The 22,780-nt window shown below is 45.6% G+C and overlaps 2 protein-coding genes across 2 annotated transcripts in view; both read right to left on the bottom strand.

The window, feature by feature from the left end:
• LOC306714078 (kinesin-like protein KIF21A) overlaps window positions 1-5,412 on the bottom strand; it is a 28,796-nt gene extending 23,384 nt beyond the window's left edge. Inside the window, 1 exon segment of the mRNA XM_079184023.1 lies at window positions 5,147-5,412. Coding sequence (XP_079040149.1) covers window positions 5,147-5,190 — 44 coding nt within the window. The 5' untranslated portion in view covers window positions 5,191-5,412.
• Window positions 5,413-6,281: 869 nt separating this feature from the next.
• abcd2 (ATP-binding cassette, sub-family D (ALD), member 2) lies at window positions 6,282-21,980 on the bottom strand. The gene is made up of 10 exons (XM_079183848.1): window positions 20,897-21,980; window positions 20,208-20,388; window positions 19,687-19,808; window positions 15,422-15,584; window positions 14,617-14,711; window positions 13,754-13,899; window positions 12,385-12,530; window positions 11,202-11,286; window positions 10,841-10,966; window positions 6,282-10,615 (listed from the first exon to the last, which is right to left on the bottom strand). The coding sequence occupies exons 1-10, from the start codon at window positions 21,839-21,841 to the stop codon at window positions 10,411-10,413; spliced, it is 2,214 nt and encodes a 737-aa protein (XP_079039974.1). The 5' UTR covers window positions 21,842-21,980; the 3' UTR covers window positions 6,282-10,410.
• Window positions 21,981-22,780: the final 800 nt, after the last annotated feature.

Raw genomic sequence — 22,780 nt, 5'->3', positions numbered from 1 at the left:
AAAAATTACAAATGACTTTTAAGATAGATTAAGCTTAAGACTCAAATTTGGCCCGAGTTAAAACAAGACGTGTCCACACAAGTTGTCCCAAAATCACACACACACTTCCCCTAATATCTTCTTTGTTAGGTGCCTCCTCTTACATGCGTGTAAAAGTAAAAAAAGGGGGAATAATAATAAAGGGACACTGACATTCACCTGGGAAAATGTCACAAAGTGAGAGTTTAACAAGCGATGTTCAAGTGTTTCAATGAAACTAAAAAGTTTCAATAACAACTGAGGCTAAGCAGCTGAAGAATGTCTGCCAGTGTTTTGATGAAGATACGAGTGGACCGTAGTCTTCTGAGGTGCCTTAACTGTGGACGGGTGCTGTCCAACAGAGGTTAATGAAGGACAACCCCCCCCCCCCCCCCACACACACACACACACACACACACACAAACAAAGACAGCAATCCTTCTTTTAGTCATAAAAGGACTCTGTAAGGACTCTGTTGAAAAGCTTCACTCTATTCGTACCACTGTAAGAACGCCTTCGGGTACACCGTCATGACATCCTTATATAACACACACACACGCACGCACGCACACACACACACACACACACACACCTCTTTTACAGAACATCGGGCAGCAGGTGCACTTTTATATTTGTATTTGTCCGTTGACCGCCGTCTAATGGCCGCCCGGAGCAAAGAGGATAAGTGAGGAGACACAGAAATGATGGAGATAAGAGCCAGAGAGCAGCCCTCACGGCCACAATGAGAGACTATCCCGTCGTACCTCACTAACGTACTCAGCGGGACAGTGTTTCCATTGTCTGGCAGCTGCTCTTGACATCAAGAGCCGATCCATTGCATCACTCGGGTTCAGCGTACTTCTGCGAGCACCAAGCTCAAACAAGTCCTCAACCTGTAAGAGGCGGAGTGCAGGCAAATCACGATGAAGGATGCGTCACGTGAGAGATATCAGAGATAAGAAGCAATCCTGAAGAAGATTGAAAATGAAATATGCAACAAATTAACTATCGCAGCACTTCAACTGACTGCTGAGCCAGACTCCTCTGATCCACTGAACATGAATAACAACTAACATAGTCTAAGCATCAACTTAAAGCACTCTGAGTCAAGAACAAAAGGCTTCACTACTTCAGAATTAAGGATGAGTATATTTTTTACATTGTGTGTCGACCAATATGGACGTGCACTGTTGCTCTTACAGTGGACTCCCCGTTCATTTTCTGACCAGGACGCAGCCTTGACATCTATCCGGTCAGGCGAGAGAAACTCCCACAGGTTAACAGGAAGTGATGAAGACGTACGACAAAGACCTTGAATCGGTCTTTTCTGTCAGACTCCAGCGTGAATAACAGCCGGGCAGTGATGTCACAGAGGGCATCTGGGAACGAGGCCATGGAAAAATGGTCAAGGGGTCAAAGAGAGTGTTCTGCTGAGTCAGGGCCCCCCCTTCTCGTTCTCTTGTTTAGATGGCGGACTGACCATTCACTGGGCCATCGCCGCACGCCCCGAAACCTTGAAACAGGACGCGCCGGTTACCGTGGTGACAGCTTAAAAACAAGCTGCCACTGGGGGGGGAATTCTGACGAGGTCACTGATCACAGCGCTGACTGCTTCCTGGGTCAAAGGTCGCTGGGCAGGAAGGAGGGAGAGGTCGACGGTGGCAGAGGATGGCGGCTGTCAGGGGAGGGCGTATGAGGATAACACACACACACACACACACACACACACACACACACACACACACACACACACACACACACACACACACACACACACACACACACACACACACACACACACACACACACACACACACACACACACACACACACACACACACGGACAGTTCAGCCCACTCATGGCACACTTGGGACTTTAGATGAAACAGAAAAGCAGTGGAAAATTAGGGGAGGATGGCAAAAAAAAAACAAGTTTCGCGTCATGACAGGAAGTGTAAAAAGCATGGTTTTAAAATACAGTTACACTAATTATAATTCAAATCTTTTATTAGTAAAAAGAAAAAAGAAAATGCATGTTGAATTAACCGTCGCCTGGTTAGACAGAAGTTATTGAATAACTCAGCAAGAGCAATTTCACATGACAGCAGCTGGCAGATGGCTTGCATGAGTTGGTCGACATGAATATTCATCACGAATATGCTCGGACCGACACGGGTTAATGCACACACACACACACACACACACACACACACATATATGTATATGAGCACACACAATGCTTTTGTATCATGGCAGCAGGCGCACAGCCTTTTGCCCTCAAACACAAAGGGTCAAGAAGGTGGGACTTGTGTGTCTGACGGACACCTGAGACGAGCCAATAGCAGTCAGACAGTCTGGCCGTGAGTGAAGGAGTAAAAGCTGGTGACTGCGTCCTGATTCACTAACCTGCAGCATATGTGATGCCGAAGTGTACGCGTCTAATTAAAGAGGAAGAGTTCCCCAATTCAACAGGACGAAACCAGAGTCCTCGCCGCTTCATTGAATGAATTATTTAAAGCAGCACTTTGAGGATATTGACATGCCAATAAGACGCACGAGCGGCTCCTTCAGGCAAAGTCTGCGACATGACTCACTTCCTGGATAAATCGTTAACTTCCTGTATTGAGTATGGGACGCAATAAACATATGGGTTGTTACGTAAGGAAAGAGGTCTGGAACACATTCAGGGGACAACCCAGAGAACATTAACTGTGAGTGTGTGTGTGTGTGTGTGTGTGTGTGTGTGTGTGTGTGCTGAATCGTCCAACAATGTGCTACTGAAGTGACCCATCTGTACGCCGTCAGGCGCGTTAATCGTCAAAACCACAGATGCCATCGCAGCAATAATCTCACTGAAGAGCCATCAGGAGGCAAGTACACTTCTAAAGAGTAAATAGACTTTTGAGTTACATCATCTTTCCAGTAATAAATCTAAATGACACCAAAAACACAAAACAAAAAGTCCCAGAAACACCTTTCCCTCTGTTCAGGCCCCAGACACCAGTTCTTTCTTCTTCTGCCTGGAAAAAAAAAAAAAAAGAAGGAGAAAGAAGCATTTCATAGCTCTGGAGGGGATTAGGAACTTGCTAACAGACAGCATTAGCCTCACAGGCTGAGGCAGGTACTGGTTGGCAACCTGCTAGCTGATTACCACAAACACACACACACACACACACGCGCACACACACACACACACACAGGCAGCTAACTAAACTATTAAGAGAGCCTTTCAGATGCTTTGAAGTTCAAGTCCACCACACGCTCCAAGTAATTACGGCGTTGCCCCGGCAATTAATCGAGCTGCAACAACACCAACGCCAAGCTGCCGCCTGATGTTCGAAGAGACGAAATCTTGAGATCTAATCTGACGAGAAAGGCGTGACCGACTTCCAGAGATCAGCAAGTGAATATCGATGAAACCTAAAAGTAACAGGAGTTTCTCCCTTAAGGGCCCGTGTCTTCATCGGCTTGATGGAGCAAGTGTGTGTGCACAAACAGCTGCAGGTTACAGCCACACCCGTACCCAGCTGAGCACAGATACAGCACATGTGCATGATCACAGGGCAGGTACATGTGAGTAAATGCTCCCCTTTCGTACTGCAGGTCGTGCCTTTAGTCTTGGCGTTCATGCCCGGCTCCCTGCTGCGGCCTTTCTAGGACACCTGAGTCGGAAAAATGTCATTGTTTGTGTTATCAGCTCCACCTGAGCTGCTCTTACTTTAAGTCCAAATGTCTGCTGTGGAAACAGTCCACACACACACACACACACACAGTACTGGCAGATTAGGCAGCTCTGAGGGCTGATGAAGGGTAAAGGTCTCAGTGACAGGAAGCGGATCACCTTGTTTGTGTGTGTGTGTGTGTGTGTGTGTGTGTGTGTGTGGTGGTGGGTTGGGGTGGGTGGGGGTGTGTGTGTGTGTGTGTGTGTGTGTGTGTGTGTGTGTGTGAAATAAGGGACGAGTGACGGAGCACTTTCAGGCGCCACAGCTGACCTCAGCAGAGGCTCTGAACTGCTGACTCTGCCTCCGATCGGACCCTGACTCGGGAGTAAAAGGTGTTCGCCGCGGCAAAAAAACAAGCATTGATCGTAGTTCTGTGGTATCGCACGATGAGACTGTGACGAGATCAATAGAGGAGAGGAAGGGAGACAAAAGAATAAAACCAGTGAACAGTCGACTGGAGATCAATGGGACTAAAGGTGAAACCCAGCTGGCAAACAAGACAACAGAGCTCTGCAAATAATGAATGAAGCCTGAGCTTTCTAAGAAGATACAATAGCAGGTAGTTTCCACTCAAACACACACCTTTCTGTAGCCGTGTGTGTGTGTGTGTGTGTTGCAAAACTTTTCTCCAGCAAAGCAGAAAAGCAACTAATCAAGGACGCAAGACGCATTAAATCTTATTGATGAGACTCTGCGGCACCCAAGGACCAGAGTGCATGATGGGATATACTGACAGATATATTGTTATTATCTATGACAGAGAGAGAGAACACGAGACTCCTGGGTCAAAGTCTGAATGCACAACAAGCCGGGGCAGCGCGAGGGAAGAGAAAGGTGATATGGGAACAAGCTTTTGTCCCCTCTCTCTCTCTCTCTCTCTCTCTCTTCCACTGATCCAGTTCACATGACGTTTCAGGTTGTCTTTCCAACACACACACACACAAAGAAAAATCACCTGCCCCCGAGTTTAAAATGCCTGAAAACCAATGAGATCAAATGCAGTAAACACATCTTGTATTAACCTGTATGTGGCAACCAACGGAATTATACCCTATATTAAAAACATGTCAGACTCTGTTGTGCTGCCTGTAGGTGACACCACTGTCAGGGGGAGAGTTGCAGGCTTTCTCTTGGCCTAATCCCCTCAGACGTGAGGTCTTCATTCATAAATCCACTACGCATGCAAGTGCAGGTATTAACAAGACAAGCTCGTGTGATCCTGAGCCACTGGTCTGTATGCGCTGTGAGAACAATGCAATGGGCATTAAAGTGCACGGGAGTGGAGGTGAAGGATGGCTGAACGAGAGAATAAAAAGCAGGGACGACACGTGCATGGTTGTGTAGCAGGTGTGAGCATCTTTGGAAAGATGGAGGGAGGGGGGGGGGGGGGGGGTCTGCAGCCTTACCTCAGGGCGACGCGCACCGAGCTCTCATCCGGCCCGCCGCTCATGGTGTCGCCGGGTGGATCGTCCGTTCGCTCCGCTTATAAATAGCTTGATTTTCCCTTTTTCTTTATCCTCTTACGAGACAAGAGGAGCGCCGTGGTCCGCCCTCTTCTCCCTCCTTCCCCGGGAAAGCGCCTCTGTGTTGAGCTCTCACAGCCCCCTCCTCGCCATGTTTTATGAGATGGAGCAGCTATTTGTGGTCAGGTTTTTCTTTTTGTGTTCCATATTCGCCGGGGAAATGTGCTTCGGGATCCGCCGGTGGTCACCTCTCCAGAGGCATCGTCTCTGCCGCTGTACCCGGAGCTGGGATCCACTTGGCGTGCGGCTCTCGAGACGGAGGACGTCACCAAACTCCTCCCCCTTCTCCTGAGCTATACCAATCCGATGGAGGGGGGGGGGGGGGACTCACTACTCAAGGGAATAAATAACAATAATAGTAGTAATAGACATGGATGGATACTATTTGGATATTTTTCTGTGAGGGAAATATCATATTCTTTAATAAACAATGTTTTCAACTTCAGACCTTTTTGAATTTTTCCTCCAGGATTTTTTGTCAGTTCTTTGTTTTGTAATTCAATCTATTTTTTTATTTAACATCAGATATTTCAAGGACAATATGCAGCCTGTTCCTTTAAGAATTATGTCCGGTCTACTGCCACAGATTATAATTTGGAGCCATAAAAAAAGTCCATTACAGTTTGAACGTCCTTCTGATATTTCCAATTCAAATGACAAGATGACGCACTGAAGGTGTATGCAAATAAAGGAACGTGGCTGCCACCTTGTGGTCAATTACTGTTATTGCACTTTAGGGCTCATTGATGTAAGGTGTCTTCTTCACCAGCAGATGGCTTCACTTACTCAATTGCTGTGTCACAATTGAATACTAGATACTATTTGTATGCAATATGCTACCGTTTTTAAGCGTTAGTATGCACAAAAAAAAGTAAAAATGGATGTTAAACATTCAGATGTGCTAAAAGCCTGTAGCTCCTCTTGAGTTCATTTATTTGAAGGGACTGAAACCTAAAATGGTGTAAATTCTGATGGTGAACAAACACACAAGGCCCATTTCTTTCGAGGTTGCACTGTATTGTTTTTATTAACAAGAAAATACATCTTCATCTTTCAACATAAAGTGACCTTAGCACATGATTTTTTTTTTTATACAGATGACCTTTATGCCGATGTACCTCTCTTGGTTCTAAGGTTAAAGAATACGGATTCCTACACATGCACAATGAGATCCAAAGAAAGGAAGTTTTAGAAGTTAAAAATATAAAATAGTTATATGTCTGGGAGTTTTGATTGCGAACTGTAATCCTGTAAGTGATTACAAAGTGTAGTAATCCCTGGCTTTGAGAACTACTGTACTCGTGGTCACATTTTCCTTCTTATTATCCCAGTTCACACACCACATGTACAGTAAATCCCAATTCACACACCACCACGTGGCTCTGATAAAATAATGTCACATGCACGGTCAACACAATTATAAAAATGATCAATTATCGAACCAGAGGGGAACCTGTATGACCCGGCCACATGTATTCATTGTCTTCATAACCGTCACAAGAGATGCTTTATCATACATAATGGATACATTCAATTGATTACTTACAAAAGGGAATCTAGGAGGGGAACCTTTCAGTATCAAAGTTGTGTCAGTTAGGGTGTCGTTACAGTACGCAGCGGGGTATAGCCACCGAAGGCCTAACTTCACTGCTGAGAAAGCTATCTGAACTGGTTCCTGAACGGGGTAAGAAATAATGAGGTGCCATGTTAAAAGATCTTTATCTTGAGGTTAGCCCAGAACCACCTTCAGACACGAAAAAGACAACTATGTTTTGGGAATATTGTACCTGCAATAACTATTTCTGGCCACCTGGGGGCAGCAGAAACTAGCTTTACACTAACAAGCTAGCATAAACTGTATGCTAACTAGTTGATATTGCTAACGTGTTAGCAAACAATGGCCTGTCTTATGTGCAGCCTATGTTCTCCACGCATCCAGCTGACACAGAGCAACATTAGCATTCCTTTTGAAGTCGTGTAAATCCAATATTGACTGTTTTAGCACTTCTTTGTTTACCAACCAACTCCTGAGGCAAATATCTGTCTATTTAGCTTGTAGCCTCATGTTTGACTAGCATGTTCAAGTTTGCTGTGCTAGGCAGGTACCGACCTTGAATAATCATTAAAGAGAACAAGCAGTACCCAAATATCCTTATTACGCAACTCAAGCCAGAAGAAAATAGATTAAAAAAAAATAAATGTTGACAGAAAAAAATAACGATCTAAGCTATACTGAAGCGTGGAGCATGCTGGGAAAATGGCACCTCGTCATTCATTATCCAATCCTTTCAAAGACGAACTAGTAGTATTTCTGACTCTTTTCTTTAACTATTAAAGCTACGGTCATGCCTATGGATGTCAGACACCGTCTGCTCATGAGCTGACCTCACTAGACAGACAGACTCGTGTGTCATTCAGTGGCTCGTCCGGCCTCCTGTCAACCGAGTCTGACTGACTAGGAGAACTTATGTCAGGTCACAAACTCCAGTGCTGAACGCTGTTGCAAAGGGCCTGCCAGTGTGATGCTCTCTTGCGAGGCGAATAAAAGCAAAAATATATTGTTTTTTGCAGTCCAGATTATAACAAGACCATCAGAGAGCATTCCTGTTATTATTACCCCTTAAGATATTAAAGGGGTGCGTTCAAATTTCCATTTAGTTCTTTTTTTCAGTCACATTTTGGGGGGGGGGGGATAAAATCTATATTTGTCCTTCTGTAACTTAGCAGCCGTCATCCTGAGCAGAGCAGGGCTGCTTCCAAATGGACATGAGTCCTTCTTGAACTGTACACTAAAAGCCATAAAAGGGGGAGGTTGCAAACATCTCAATGGGGGCAAAGATGTTGCACTTTGGATGCAGCCCCAGCTCAGACTAACAAAAAAAAGGCCTGAGGGAGACGTGCACGGGACTATTTACATCACGGGTTCCACAACAAAGCAGTTGACGCAGGTGCATCTACCTAAAACCGGTACTCATTTACTCATTTCTCTGCAGACAATAACAAAAGGCAAAGGGTGTGGTTTCAAACACAGCAGCGCACTTGTTTGTACTCTGCGGATGATGTGACTGATTGTCCGTTCTGTGCCGACACAGTCGAGGTGGCGCGTTAACCAAACAGAGGCGTAATAATAAAATAGTGGTGTTCCCAAAAAAAAAAAAGAAAGAAAGTGAGATGACTTCGATATCACAGCGTGCCAGTCGCTGAAGCTTCAGATTGAGTCCTGCGTGTGGTGCAAATACATTCAGATTCCACACATTTAATTGCAATTTTTTGGGTGCTTTTTGCTTTTAAAATGCAGTGATAATTTGTATTTCTTGGTATCTTTAGCCTGGAACCTTAGAAATTAAACTCCATAAACCATAATCCTTTCTTCTGTTTCACTCAGTACAATCTGGGCGGCTAAACTGCAGAGTTTACTTTTCCTCAGACTCTTTATGCGGGACACAGTGAGCTCACACACACACACACACACACACACACACACACACACACACACACACACACACACACACACACACACACACACACACACACACACACAGGTCTGTGAAAGCAGCCACAACCACAGCGTAGAACCACCACATGAGAACACACAGTACAGAAGTACTTTTGTTGATCAGAACAAAAACGATGCTCATGTAACAAACCGCGGATTTCACAGTATCACAACTCCGGACGAGTTGCTGGAAACTAACACGTGGGCTAAATGAGGGAAAACCAATCAAATTCATTCCATTCCTGCACGTTCCTGCAGCCAAAGATGTATGCCGCAGTTAGTGACGAGGCAACCGACGTGCTCAAGTGGCCAAAAATGAACTTCTAACTGTACTGCTACTGAATATTAGCCCTATGTTGTCATACACTAATTAAATGAAACCCAGTGACGTGTTAGCCCATTGTCCTGTAGCACCCTGCCATGATGTGTACCCAAACAGGCTCAAAAAGGACCCACAGAGCACTGCTGACAAAGCAGACTCCCAGCAGGCATCTGGCACGCACAGCAGACGCACGAGTGTGTTTTGTGTCAACACAGAGGAGGGGGAAGGGGGGGAGGGGGGGGGGGGGGGGGGGGGGGGGGGCCTTCACCAGGTGGCCGACGCGTGTACTTGTGTCCGGCAGTTCCATAGTCTGAATGGCTACCTGTTCACCCATGTGCAGTACACGTGGGACTATTTATAGACCGGACTGGCGGGGTCAGCTTGCTCTCGGCTCCTCTTCTTTTGAAGAGCGCCTCCGTAGCTAATTGTGTTTGTCTAATAAACCAGAAAGCTATAATTCTGGAGTCAGAGCCGCGTCGCTAAGTCGCTCTAATAATAGACCCGGGCGGTGGGCTCCGTGTTTTTCTTCTTTGCCGTCTGCAACTGAGCCCACGTCTGTGGTTCAGGGTCCTAACGAGGGCTGAGATGAGGTATAAGCAGAGGGATTGTACTGCGACTAGACACACAGAACCAAACAAAGGCATATCGTGACATCAGGGGGAAAAAAATAGTCTCTTTTGACCTCTCAAAAAAAACGAAGAGGTAACATTGAGTTCAGTAAAAACTAAAATCGATTGCGAAAATTATGACAAATGTGGATCCTGCACAACCCAGTACACCGGGTGTGGAATACTGCTGCGGACATCGTTAAGTGTTTCTACATTTAAAAGTTTTCCAGCGAAATAAATGCAGCCGTCACGTGATTTCACTGTGAGCTGCCACAACAAATGGAAACAGCCCTCTAAAAGCAGATTAAAGTGCTATAAAACAAAACAAAAACAAATAAATTATCTCGGTTAATTTAGATTTTTCTTTTCTTTTCTTAATAAATGACGTGCGCTAAAAACCAAACTTTAAAAAGAAAAGAAAAAACCTACGACCGAGCAATGCGCCCCGATGTGCGCAAGAAGAGGGGATAATACTGGTGAATCCACTTCACTCTCCTCCCCTCCCTCCACCTCTCAAAAGGAGGGATGAAAAGAAGAGGGAGAGGAGGGGAGGAGAGCTGAAAGACGGGGCATGAAGAGCCTCTCCTGCTTCAACAGGAGAGGCTCGGAGCGAGAGAGGAAAATCTAAACAAGCAAAAGAAAAGAAACTAAGCCTGAAGATAAAACCAACAAACCCCTACAGATTTCTTATTCTTTCATTGCCTCCCCCCCCCCTCCCCTCTCACTCCTCGGCTGTTTTGAGGACAGAGTCGTCTCCCAGGATCTTGCAGAGCTCGTTGAGGCGATGCTGCATCTCGGGGATGCCGGCCAGCTGGGTCTCCAGCCGCTGCTTCTCCTCGGTGAGGGTGAGACGTGTCGCCGTGTCCAGCTGCTCGAAGCGCCAGCCTCCCTCCCCGTCGAACTGGAGCAGGTGGGTGTGGTACTTCCTGGAGGAGGGGAGGGGGGGGGGGGGGGGCGAAGAAGAAAGACTTGAGGTGTGGAGAGAGGGACCGGCGTGTGCGCACATCGAGTGTACAACTTTACGGTGGGTCGACTCGTAGGAAAACTCTTAATTCACAAAAAAAAAGCTGCATTTCTCTCATTTCTGGAAGAAAATGTAACACAATTTGTCTTTCATTGAGTGGACTAGAAAGATGTGCGGCGTGTCTTACCACAGGGAGGGTCTGTGTGTGATGGAGAGCAGAGAGATGCCGGCGTCCTTAGCGGCCTGGAAAATCTTCCCCTCCACGTCGATGCTCACAGCGCTGGTACACTCATCCAGCAGCGCATACATAGGCCTGGTAAACACGGGGGGGGGGGCATTGTTTTAATAAGTGCTAACCATCTAGTGAGTGACTAATGAGATTATGGTTAATTAGCGAGATCATCCACGTGTGCAAAGTCAGAAAATTAGCGTGTTAGCATGCTAACTAGAAATAAACACGGCAGGCTTGAATGTCAAATCTCAACCCTGGTGGTCGGGCGCCGGACGGCGGATTCGGATGGGGGGGGGGACTGTCAGTTTGGTCTTACTTGTGGTAGAACATGCGCGCCATGCCCATCCTCTGCTTCTCGCCTCCTGACAACACGTCCTTCCAGTCCAGCTCAGCATCCCAGCCTGAACACAAAAGAAGACGTTACCCAACCGTGAGAAACACTTGCTGCCGACGCGTTCCCTTTAAAAAGACGGTGGATAAAAGATGTTGAGAGCAACTATTGCCATGTCCATATGAGGGCGAAGACGTCCGAACCAGTATTTTAGAGCATGATGGGAAAACTCTGGAAGACATTAGGTCTCTTACATAAACAGCATGAACAATCGAAATGTTAACAGACAGGTTATACAAACTGCTTCTATGCAGCCGTCATACCAACAGTGATTACAAAAGAGAGGAGCAGCATGAGAGGCATGATGTTTTCTTAAAGGTTTAACCAGTCTAGGTGCAGACAGACGGACAACCTTTCTGGGTGGCATTTTATTTTTGCTTTCAAAGACTGAACAGGAAATTGTTTGCAGCTATATTGCATGCGTGGCAACATCCACGACGGGCGATCCCGTGACTGCGAGCTCGATCAAGACCTTTTTCCCCCACAGTGCAGCCATTCATACGTTAAAACCCACCGGTGTGCAGCTCTAAGCTTCGTGGAGCCGTCGGCTCACAACAATAGGCCTGTTTGTTTGGTAATGACAGGAGAGCGGCTGCCAATTAACCACACACTCGAGTTCAGGCAATACGAGTAATGCCCGAGTGTTACGCATCAAGACTCTGGCCTTTGCGCAGACGTAACCTCGTCTGTTTGATCTCAGAAACACAGTAGCACACACTCAACAAATTGTGCAGGGGGGAAAGGTTTTGCAAGCATTTTATTGATTTCAAAGTCAAAATTTAGAACCGTAACACTGGAGGAAGAAGACAAAACCTGACCCGCTGTCAAAGTACTCAACTCTGACATGTCGGATGGTTTTGTCTAGTGATTGTGTCTAGCTGATTGTTAGTTTGGTCAATTTTGACTAGTTTATGGTCATTTTGTCCGCATAATTCTTAATTTGCCTGATGGTTATTTTTACTAGACGATGTTTGGTGCTTCATTGGTCTAGTTATCTTGTCTGAAGGTTTAGGAAAGTGTTACCCGAGCTATTTTTGTATTTTCTAAATTCTTCAGCCTCCTATTGTCCCTCAGAACACTCAGTGAGGCGTCTCCAGTACCGTCCTACCTCCTTCTCTGGTGACGATGTGGTAGAGGTTGACTATGTCCAAGATGGTGTCCAGGTCCTTGTCACCGAGGCCTCTGGCAGCCATGTCCTCCACCGAGTCCGGGTAGATCACCTGGTCCCGCAGGGAACCCATGGACATGTATGGCCTGGAGACACACACACACACACACACACACACACACACACACACACACACACACACACACACACACACACACACACACACACACACACACACACACACACACACACACACACACACACACACACACACACACACACCTTATCCACTGAGTGTTTCCTTTCAAACCCCTCATTTCATTAAGTGCTCCACACAGCTGACAACGTGTGTGTGTGTGTGTGTGTGTGTACAAAAGGGTACATGTTTAGGAACAAGAACTGAGAGAGAAAGACACCCATTACACTCCTGATGCATCTATTGTAGACGGTGTGTTGGATTCTCTTACAGCTGCCAGGTGGCCGTCTCGTCCCGTGTATAAAATATTCACCGCTCTGCAGGAGGGAGTGCGCTGAGTCAGCGGCTCCGAGCGACCGTGGGTAAGATTACATTTAATGGTTTGTCTAAGGTGGGTTCAGTTTGGTCCTCCTGCTACATTAAGGGGAGGATCAATCGCTCATCTTAACCTCTTAAGAGCAATCGACGCCACGATCGCCCCTTGTGTGTCGTCAAAAGATGTTGCGTTTCAACGCTTTATGTTATTTATGGCTGCAATTCACAATTATTTTCACCCATCGAGTTGGTCCATAAAATGTCAGCGTAGTGAAACCAGCTAACAGTCCAAGACCTAAAGATATTAAGCTTACGTTCGTATAAATTAAGAAAAGCAACTTGAAAAGCAAGATGTTTGTTTTTTATCCTTTTTAAGAAATGACTCAAAAGAGAAATTGATTTTTTAAAATGGGTGCCAAATTAATATTCTGCTGCCTGTAATACCAGGTACTTTTTTTATTCCTAAAAAGGTCAATCGTGACTTTATTCGAGCTACCTTTCAGATCAAATCACTGGAGCAAGAGATGCACGGTGGGGACACATGGCTGATTCTGGTGCACTGGTGATGCTCAACTTAATGCCAAATGACGGGAAAAGTACAACAAAGAAATGATTGTAATTGAAAGTACTTGAAGCCTGGTCTGGGCGGTAAATATTTCACTGTGGCCAGAGCTCTGGTTTCTCTTTGTCGGCCCCCCCCCCACACACACACGCAGGTCTTGTTACAAGGTTTAGATTACTTGTAGGGCTCACCATTACAATAGTTAAACTGTACAGTTGTTTTATTACAACTAACAGCTGTGGGCTATTTATATATTTAAAAAAAAAAGTAAAGTGTGTGTGTGTGTGTGTATATACCTCTGAGGAATGTAGAACATATGTTGGGGAGAAGGTTTGTACAGGCGGCCGCCGTAGACGGGCCACAAGCCGCTGAGGATCCTGAACAGAGAGCTTTTCCCACAGCCGTTAGGCCCCGTGATCAACAGGTGCATGCCCTCCTCCACCTGAAATAAAGAGGGACTCTGTTAATCTCCTTTAGCTTGAAGTCAGATCATACTGTTGGGAGGTATCCGAAATATATTTACATATATATTTACACTGTGAGGAAAAAAGGAGCGAGCAGCTCGAACCGAAACCCTTTACATATAGTCTGAAACTTTTTGGGCATTAGCACAGACTCAACAGATTTCACTGCTATCTACCAGCTCAATGTCACCAGCTGTATAAACCTCAGATGAGCGCTCACAACCAGACGGGTGCAGTCTCGACTGAGGTCTGATAGCATGACTTTAAAAAGCCATACTCTCTCGAATTAATCACAACGGAAATGTTAAAAAAAACAACGCAATTTCACTGTTTTGTCAGCGTTGGTCTGTAATTGTAAGCGCCACAATACCCTCCCAGCCAAAAGGTGAGGTGGAGCAAGACATCGTTAAAACCCAAAGGATGCATCTGCTTCCTAACGAGACCACAGAGGACTCTTCAGAAATGTTAATAAACTCCACATAGACCGAAACGACCCTCGGGGAGTCTGACAACGCCTGCAAATGCATCATGGGTAATGTTAAGTAGAGTTTGGTGCTAGAGATTAAATGACCACGTTGGTCGCTCTTTTTTTTTTTTAATCTGTTAGTCGATTTCAATAAGAAAAAGAGTGCAGCTGTGAAGCGACACGCTCAGAATACAGAGGACCAGAAGAGACGAGGGTGGAGCCGTCTCACCCTAACGTTCAGGCAAGACACTACCACGTCCCCACTCGGCGTGATAATTGGGACGTTCTCGCACACGATGCCCTTGTCCACGTCTATCACGTGACCTGAACAGAGAAGAGAGAGAAAGACACAGAGAGGGGAGAAAAAAAAAAGAATGGCGGTGAATGGAGAGCTGAAGTTGAGGATTAGACTCCGTTGATCCATAAGCGTGGATAGAGATGAGATAATACTACAGAGTAGGAATTATGAGGTTAAAAACAAAATCTCTTTACCACTTCACTTATCGCTTAGCTGAACTGTGCTCTCTAACGGGAGTTTCGCTCTGGGGTCAAATGGACATTTACGCAAGGATATATGTGCAATGACTCCAACCTTTGACCTCGATACTGTTGACGGCATGTAATATCAGATCTAGGAATTTCTGCTTATGCAAGTTGCCCCAGAAAGAGGGTTTGGCTTATTGCGTCAACTTTGGACAGAAAGTGTATCTTAAAACTGTTGCTAATGTTGGCGTAATGACTGATACCACTATAGGGTATCGCATAAAAAAAGAACATTGTGGATAGAGGGGTTGAAAATAACCGGTGGATGTCATGTGGAGTTATTAAAATTCAAACAATGCGATGTGACTAACTAACCAAAGCCACTAGCTCGCCCCCTGCTCCAGACAGCAGAAGTGCTAAAAGTTTGCCGTGTGTGTGTGTGTGTGTGTGTGTGTGTGTGTGTGTGTGTGTGTGTGGTGTGACGACCTATTTCTCTCTTTCGGTTGGTGTTCACACAGGAGGAGGTTTGGGGTACAGCAGATCAGGCCTACCCTTTATCTCCAGCGGTCCGTCTATGTGCATCTCAGGCTTGCTCTTCTTCTCTGCCTCCTTCTCGGTTGATAGAGAGGAGCGCTTGTAAACGCCCTTCTGGACGTCCTCAAATACCACGAACATGTTGTGGACCCGTGCGGTGTAGCCCGCCAGCTCTGTGACCTGTTCCGACAAACACAAAAGGGTAAAAGGTTATTACGGGGTAAAGTCAGAGCAATATCAACGCAACCCGAGAGAGGGCCAGATTAGGATACAGGTCACAGTCATGTGCTGATAAAACACTCACTGACTGACTGAGTGTGTGTTAAAGCAGTAGATTAGATCTACTCATTTGAATAGTCATTACAATATGACAAAGAAAGAAATATATATATATATATATATATATATATATATATATATATATATATATACACACATATTGAGTTACCTGTGATACCTAAACATTATATGTTGCCATTGAGAGAGTTTGTGAAAACTAGCTAGCAAGCGAGCAGACAAGTTAGCAGTTAGCTTAAGGCAATGGATAAATGTTTAATATCGATAGCTAAAAGTAAGCTAAATAGTTAGCTAAGCTTGATGGACAAACTGTTGAAATAACAAAAAAATAATGAAAAGTGGTTGAAATAGTTAGCTAAAGTCACATATATAAGTCAAATATATATTTTAAAAAGAGTTAGCTTAAAAGCATGGATAGCTAAATGGTTGAAATAGTTAGCTTAAAGTAAGGATTAAAAAAAAAATAGTTAGCTAATAATAATGGATAGCTAAATGGTTGAAATAGTTAGCGTAATGTAACGGATATATTGCTGAAACAGTTAGCTAAAAGTAATGAAAAAATGGTTTGAATAGCTAACTAAAAGTAATGTGTAGTTAAAAAGGATGGCTAAATGATAGAGTTAACAGTTGAAATAGTTTAGAAATAATGGATAAATAGTTCAAATGACTAAACGTAATGGGTCAATTAAATCCAAAAGGGACCACTGCGTTAGAGTGTGTAAGTTCATGCAGGACAATGTTTAATAGTGTGGTACTGTGTATACTATTACTCTTGGTTCAGTTGTAATCTCTCAGAGTTGCGAGTTCTTCTGTTTGTTTGCAGTTTGCACATTGACACACACACTGATGTGAAAGAGCTGCTGTACATAATGTGTGATGGTCTTTGAGAGATGGGTGAATGAAAACAGTATATTCAGAATTACACACATTATGATGAAAAATATAATCACATTTATAATAAGTAAAAGTAAAGATAGCACATAATGAAGTAAACACAGGATGAACACAAAATGCATTATGGTATGAAAAGAAAAAGGAGCTCAACAGATTTTATTTTATCTTTATCAGCAACCGACGAGACTCAGATGAGGGAAAAATGAAATAAAGAGGGAAAGAAATCAGCCTCTTGCTTCAGCGTTAGCGCTGTACCCTGCGGCGAGACAATGCAGGCTGTTGACACAGCTTGATTACATGAATCAACAAACACCAATTCTGAGAATTCCTGGACACCAGGTGGGGCTTTACAGATGTGACTGGCTCAGAGAAGAAAGACAGAAAACCACAAACGAAATGAAACGTGTCCAAAAAGGGAGGGAGGGACGGGCGAGAGGGAAGAGCGGAGGACCGATTGTGTTTTCTCATAAATTGCAGTATTCTATGCAGAACCGTTCTTATTTCTATTATTCAGCGTGGATCTGAAGACTCAAAAAGAAGTGATGTCACACGTCTTTGTTCGTCTCTTATCTCCGAAAATATCTCGACAGCTGCTGAAAGTAACTGATCATCACTTAGATAATCATATATTTTATCATTGATAGCTACTTCACATATGCATGTAAACTAAAGAGATTTATAGAGACGGCAGCCTGATTTACAACTCCGACACACCATCCCCATCACTACTCTGTCTACTGCGTAACTTTACTTTACTATTGTCCAAACACAGAATAGAGTCATTTAATTACTACTCTGAAATGACTGGGATCCGTCGTTGATAGCATCCAACCAGACCTGACCTAAAGAGTTTGAGTGCATGCTGCAGAGGAAAGTGAGAAAGAGATGCAGAAGTGCAGGCTGAAAGAGCAACAGATGGAAGATTATTCACAGCTAGGCTAAGCCCCAAGGGAGGGAAGGAGCTCTGGACAATCAACACACACACACACACACACACACACAGCAGGATTCACTGCTGGCTGACCTACAGTGTGGCAGTAGATTCAATCCTGAAGAATTGGTGCCTATTAAAAAGGATTCCGTGTTCATCTTTTTCCCATTTTTTATCAATCTAAGGCGAGCTAACACATGTCAGAGGACCAACTTCACCCAAATCATTACCTCTGAATTACACTCCAGTGAATGAATTTATGAACGGATTCGACCTGCCTCCTCCCGAACTGATAATATTCTTAAGACAAACATAAGCTGCTCTTTAAACAGCTTTTGTAGTAAGAGTCTTACAAAGCTTTTTGTTGAACAATCGTGAGTAAATTGTACGAAATATCCAGATAAATACTGGATTTTGACACCCCCTTTGCAATTGTTGATTTCCAACTGTTAACATAAAAAGAAAAAAAGGAAACGAAAACAACAATAACCACAGAAAGCTAATAGCGAGAGCTCAATTCTAGCCGGGGGACAGAACAGGCCTTTGAAGAACAAAAAGCTAATCTGAGTCTTCAAGATGAGTAACAAACAAGTGAAGTCATAGAGCCATCTGATCTCACACACACACACACACACACACACACACACACACACACACACACACACACACACACACACACACACACACACACACACACACACAGTGTTTGGAGGCGTGTGCAGGGCATGCAGCTTGAGGAATGTGCGCCTTTCCCAATGCCTGTTAAATTGCACACTCACACATCTCTAGGCCCTGCGTGCTGAGGCTTGCTAGCTGCCGCACATGTGACGACGACGACGACAACAACAACACTGCACTGCACTCAACGCACACCCAGAACGGCGCACACCCAGAACGGAGCCCGAAACGCAGGCTAAAACTTGTATCCTCCAGGGACGTGCTTCGAGCCAGAGAAACGACAAACGCTCTGCCACAGAAATGATCGCCTGTGCGAGAGAGTGTGTGTGTGTGTCTGGCCCTGTGCATTCTGGTGGGGAGTAGTGGTACGAGGTTTTTGAGAAAAGAGACGTGCCCTGTAAGGTCACCTGATGCTTGCTCAAACACCACATATGTCACTGAGGACATTACTGACTAGCTCGAATTAAGTACATCCCAAAACACGGAAACCAGCTGTGCTGCAACACAGTGTGCTGCAACCAAATCCTCTTATGGACCACAACATGCAGAGAGAGAGAGAGAGAGAGAGAGAGAATGCATGAATGAGTCTTGCCATGTTTTCTTTGGGGGGGGGGGGGGATTAAAATGCAACGAGAGATCAGGGATTTGGCCCTCGATGAACGAGGCCTTTCATTCGGCGATTTCTTTTGCTTTTTCCAGTCGGGACTCAAACTAATTCCAGTGCATGCACGGTGAGCGTCACACAAGGGAACGCAGAGAGAGAGAGAGAAAGAGAGAGAGAGATACAGTACACATCTGCCAATCACTCGGCCAAGCTGTGCATTCATCCGGCCCGCCCATCTGCTGGACCGCTTCTCCATTCAACCCGCCGAGCCAATGAAGTGACCCGACCTCAAATTCCATTGAAATTATACTGCCCTGTTTTATCCGATTAAAGCCTACAACTCAAAAGATATTTAAAGACATTAAAGAAGCTACAACCAGTGAACATTCCTGCTAAAAGAATAATGACTTCATGATTGACTGATTATCGACAGATCAACTCATTGTTTTCATCTCCAAACAAGCGTGCAAGACGCATGGGAGGACAAGGTCCTTTATAGTTTTACAACATCGACATTCAAACGGTGTCGAGCGGCATAATAAAAAGGTTAATAGATCTGATTCAGATGACTCAGCATTACCTTGTTTCTCAACTGCGAGATGCAGGGCAAGATCGCAAGGTATTTCTATTCGCTATGGGTTTGTTTTGTAGCACTTAAGTGTCAATCAAGTGCATTTGCAGAAACTAACCGTTTTCATTTTTGAATGACTTTTGTGTCGCTAACAAGTATGGAAGTGTTAGTGTGTTGAAGTGAAAAGAGGGAGATCCTCCTCGGCACAGACAAGAGAGAGAGATCACATTGTATTAAACTGGAAAAAAAAAAAAAAAAAAAGACGCCGCGCTCCTGCAAAGTGACATGAACTCCAGCCTGTCCTCACCTCTTTGTAGGAGGACATGATCCTCTCGATGGCGTCGGCGCCTGAGGCCAAGAGGTTGCGGGCGGTGGTGAAAGCCTCCGTCCTCTCGCTCACCATCACGTGCGTGCGCCCGTCTGCCGTCTCTAGCGGGAGACAAAGGGGACACGGGGGGGGAAGAGAATGAGACAACAGATTGCAATTCTGCATCTCTGTCCAGTGGGCCCATCGACCCATGACTCTCACTCCCAATGCCTACCAGCATTAGAATGCCATGGAAATAAGTTATTTAAATATCAGCAGTGACACTGGGAACACGGCACGGCAGTAGTGCTCACAACAAACAAAAAGGGGATGGAGTTGTAGCTTTATTCTAGGTTCTCACACACGCATATCAGCCCCCTGCTTGAGGAGGAAGCTGTGTGGTTTCTGGAGATGCTAATGAACCCTGGGTGTGCACTGTGAAATGTGCGAGTGACAGGATGACGCAAACTACTGTGAGTGCACAGTTTTGGGCACGGGGCACATCTCGAGGCCTCGCTTACTGTTGTCGGCGAAGCCCGTAGCCGTGATGATCGGCACGGCCACCATGACGAGCCCGCAGCAGCTCCACACGTACTTCATGAGGAACTGCTCGACCATGATGTACCACAAACGCTTGGACAGGATCAGGTTCATCTGGTCCGCCAGAGCCCGGTAGCACTTCTGCAGCTGACGCATCTCCACCTGCGAAAAAAAAAAAAGGACAAAAACATGTCACAACACACAGGCAGCACAGAGTCACTTCCTGCCTTCCTCTGATGCAAGGTTGTTTTGGGGATGTGACCCTTCAGTTAAGGTGAACCTATATAGACTAAAGTCCTCACCAACTGGCCTGATTGTGTGCGATTATCAATCTGATTACACTCGCGTATAGGTGTTATGGCCCTATACACACTTTGTGATTGGATGTGGGCGCAATCAAGATAATCTCATATCTCATGTTTATAGCTGGATTTCACTTGTGGAAGTGCGAAGGTTGGAAAGGAGTGTAAAGAAAACTAAACAGTCATATTTGTCTAATACGGTTAACCCACATGTAGTCTGACATTAATGATATATTAATGGACAATCTACTCATGTGGTTGCATTCTGTACTGGTCACAATTACCACCACGTTGTTGCCTGTAACATTGCTGCACGCTTGCCACAAACAAATGCAACCTCAACACTCTCCACATCCAGCCACTCATACCTTGTGTCCCCGGTAGAAAGCTATTTCCTCGGCGTTGGCAATGATCCTGGAGTGCACATAGCGCAGGTAGCCTTTCCTGTGAGCCTCCTCCGCCACCAGCTTGCCAAATTTGGGCGAGCAGGCGCGCAGGACCTTAGCCGTGATGAAGACCACCAGGCCGGCCAGCAGGGTCGGCCCGCTGGCGTTGGCCCCCCTGGACCTGGCGGTCTGTATCAGCGTGTAGGAGGTCAGCACCACGTCCAGGATCGGCTTGGTGAGGTTGGAGTAGAGGTGGGCCACCGACTGGGAGAACATCATCACGTCCTCGGTGAGAGACTGGTCCGGGTTGGCGAGCCTCCCGTCCATGTTGCTGACTCTGTAGTAGGTCTGGTCGGTGAAGTAGGTCCGGTAGGCATGGTCCACCAGCCGGGTGCGGAAGGCCAGAGCCAGCTTGCACTCCAGGTACCGGATGACGCTGTTGACGAACGTGGCCGGGATGGCGATGAGGAGCCATTTCATCAGCTGGAAGATGAAGCTCCTGGGATCCTTCTCCACTATCGTTTTGACAATCTTCCCGTCCAAGCTGGCCACGTAAATGGACAGAAACGTCCTCGATATCAGCGCTACCGAATGCAGGGAGAGCAACCCGAGCTCTTTGGACACGAGCTTGGGAAAGAGGATTTTACCAAGTTCGAGGATCTGCTTGAAGAATTCCGCATTTAACCCCGGGGACGGCTTCTTGTGACCCGCAGCACATGTCTGTGTTTTTACCAAACAGGTGGAGCCGTTCTCCGCCTTCGAACCCCGGCGATTGTTCCCGGGGTCTTTGTTTTTGCCGAGCTTCCTGCAGAGGATGGGGTACAGTGTTTTGACGCCGTACGCGGCAGCCGCGAGAAACACGGCTCGCTTCGCCGCAGTCGTGCGGTCCCATTTTACTTTGGACGCCGCATCGAGGATGTTGGACATTTTGTCAAACGTTAGTCGTCCCTGCTGACAATCCTGACACTACCCATCCCCCAAACCCGACTCACCGCGTCGACATAAATAGAGAGACGGACTTCTGGTGGTTGGATTGATATGAAGCGAGCCCGATACATGTACCGCTACATCCTGCTCCTTTTCTCTACCATGGTCAAGCACGACACACTACACTAAGTGTACTTCCGGTTTGTACTTGTCAAAATAAAACTCAAGGTCAACTCTCCCTACAGCAGGAGGATACATGAGCCGTGCAGTCAAATTTGTGGTTTTATTTTGTTAAGTTAATTTGCCTAACTTCCGGACTTACTGTAGCTTTTTCGGCTCAGCGGTTCTTATTTCCGCCTCTGATCATTGGCCTTTTCTCATTGGTCGCGCCCCCGGCACAGGACGACGATTGGCTACTTGATGGACGTGACAAAGTAGTCTGTAATCTACTGTAATTTATGATATGATAACATATATCATACAGTGATTTTGTAACCGGGAAAAAATATATTGTTGGAAGCAACATTGACTACTGATATATTTTACACAAGTTAAGTTAAAAGACGAGCGTTAAGACCATGCATACACATTTATGAACTTTTACAAGTGGCGCGTGAAAGGATAGTGGTTGTTCCTCGCGCATCTCTTTATATTTCTAGTACGAGCTTAGTTACTAACTTATCTAGCAAAACCATTAAGCTAACTGCCCGCTAACGTTACCAATGCTCTGTGAGGGAGTTGTTTTCACCACCCTGAAGCTTCCATCACTGACAGTTACACTCGTTGGGGATGAACTGGGTCGGGGGTTCACGGTAAGAGTGTTACTGTTTAGTTAATGTCGTTAGTTGACGTGCTAATGTTAACGTTAGCTAAACTATTCAACGTTAACTTTGTAACGACCTTTCATTTTTCATTGCAGGAACCGGTTCGCGGTGAAAA

The sequence above is a fragment of the Pholis gunnellus genome (genome assembly GCF_910591455.1).
Source record: "Pholis gunnellus genome assembly, chromosome: 22".
In the NCBI taxonomy this organism is placed as follows: Eukaryota; Metazoa; Chordata; class Actinopteri; order Perciformes; family Pholidae; genus Pholis; species Pholis gunnellus.
This window is presented reverse-complemented; position numbering and strand designations above follow the sequence as displayed.

Excerpts from the sequence above, each read along its gene's own strand:
- abcd2 (XM_079183848.1), bottom strand. The coding sequence starts at position 21,841 with ATGTCCAACATCCTCGATGCGGCGTCCAAAGTAAAATGGGACCGCACG. Across the intron at positions 12,531-13,753 it reads ATGTTCTACATTCCTCAGAG|GCCATACATGTCCATGGGTT; the intron begins GTATATACACAC and ends GTGTGTCTCCAG. Across the intron at positions 10,616-10,840 it reads ACACACAGACCCTCCCTGTG|GAAGTACCACACCCACCTGC; the intron begins GTAAGACACGCC and ends CCCCTCCTCCAG.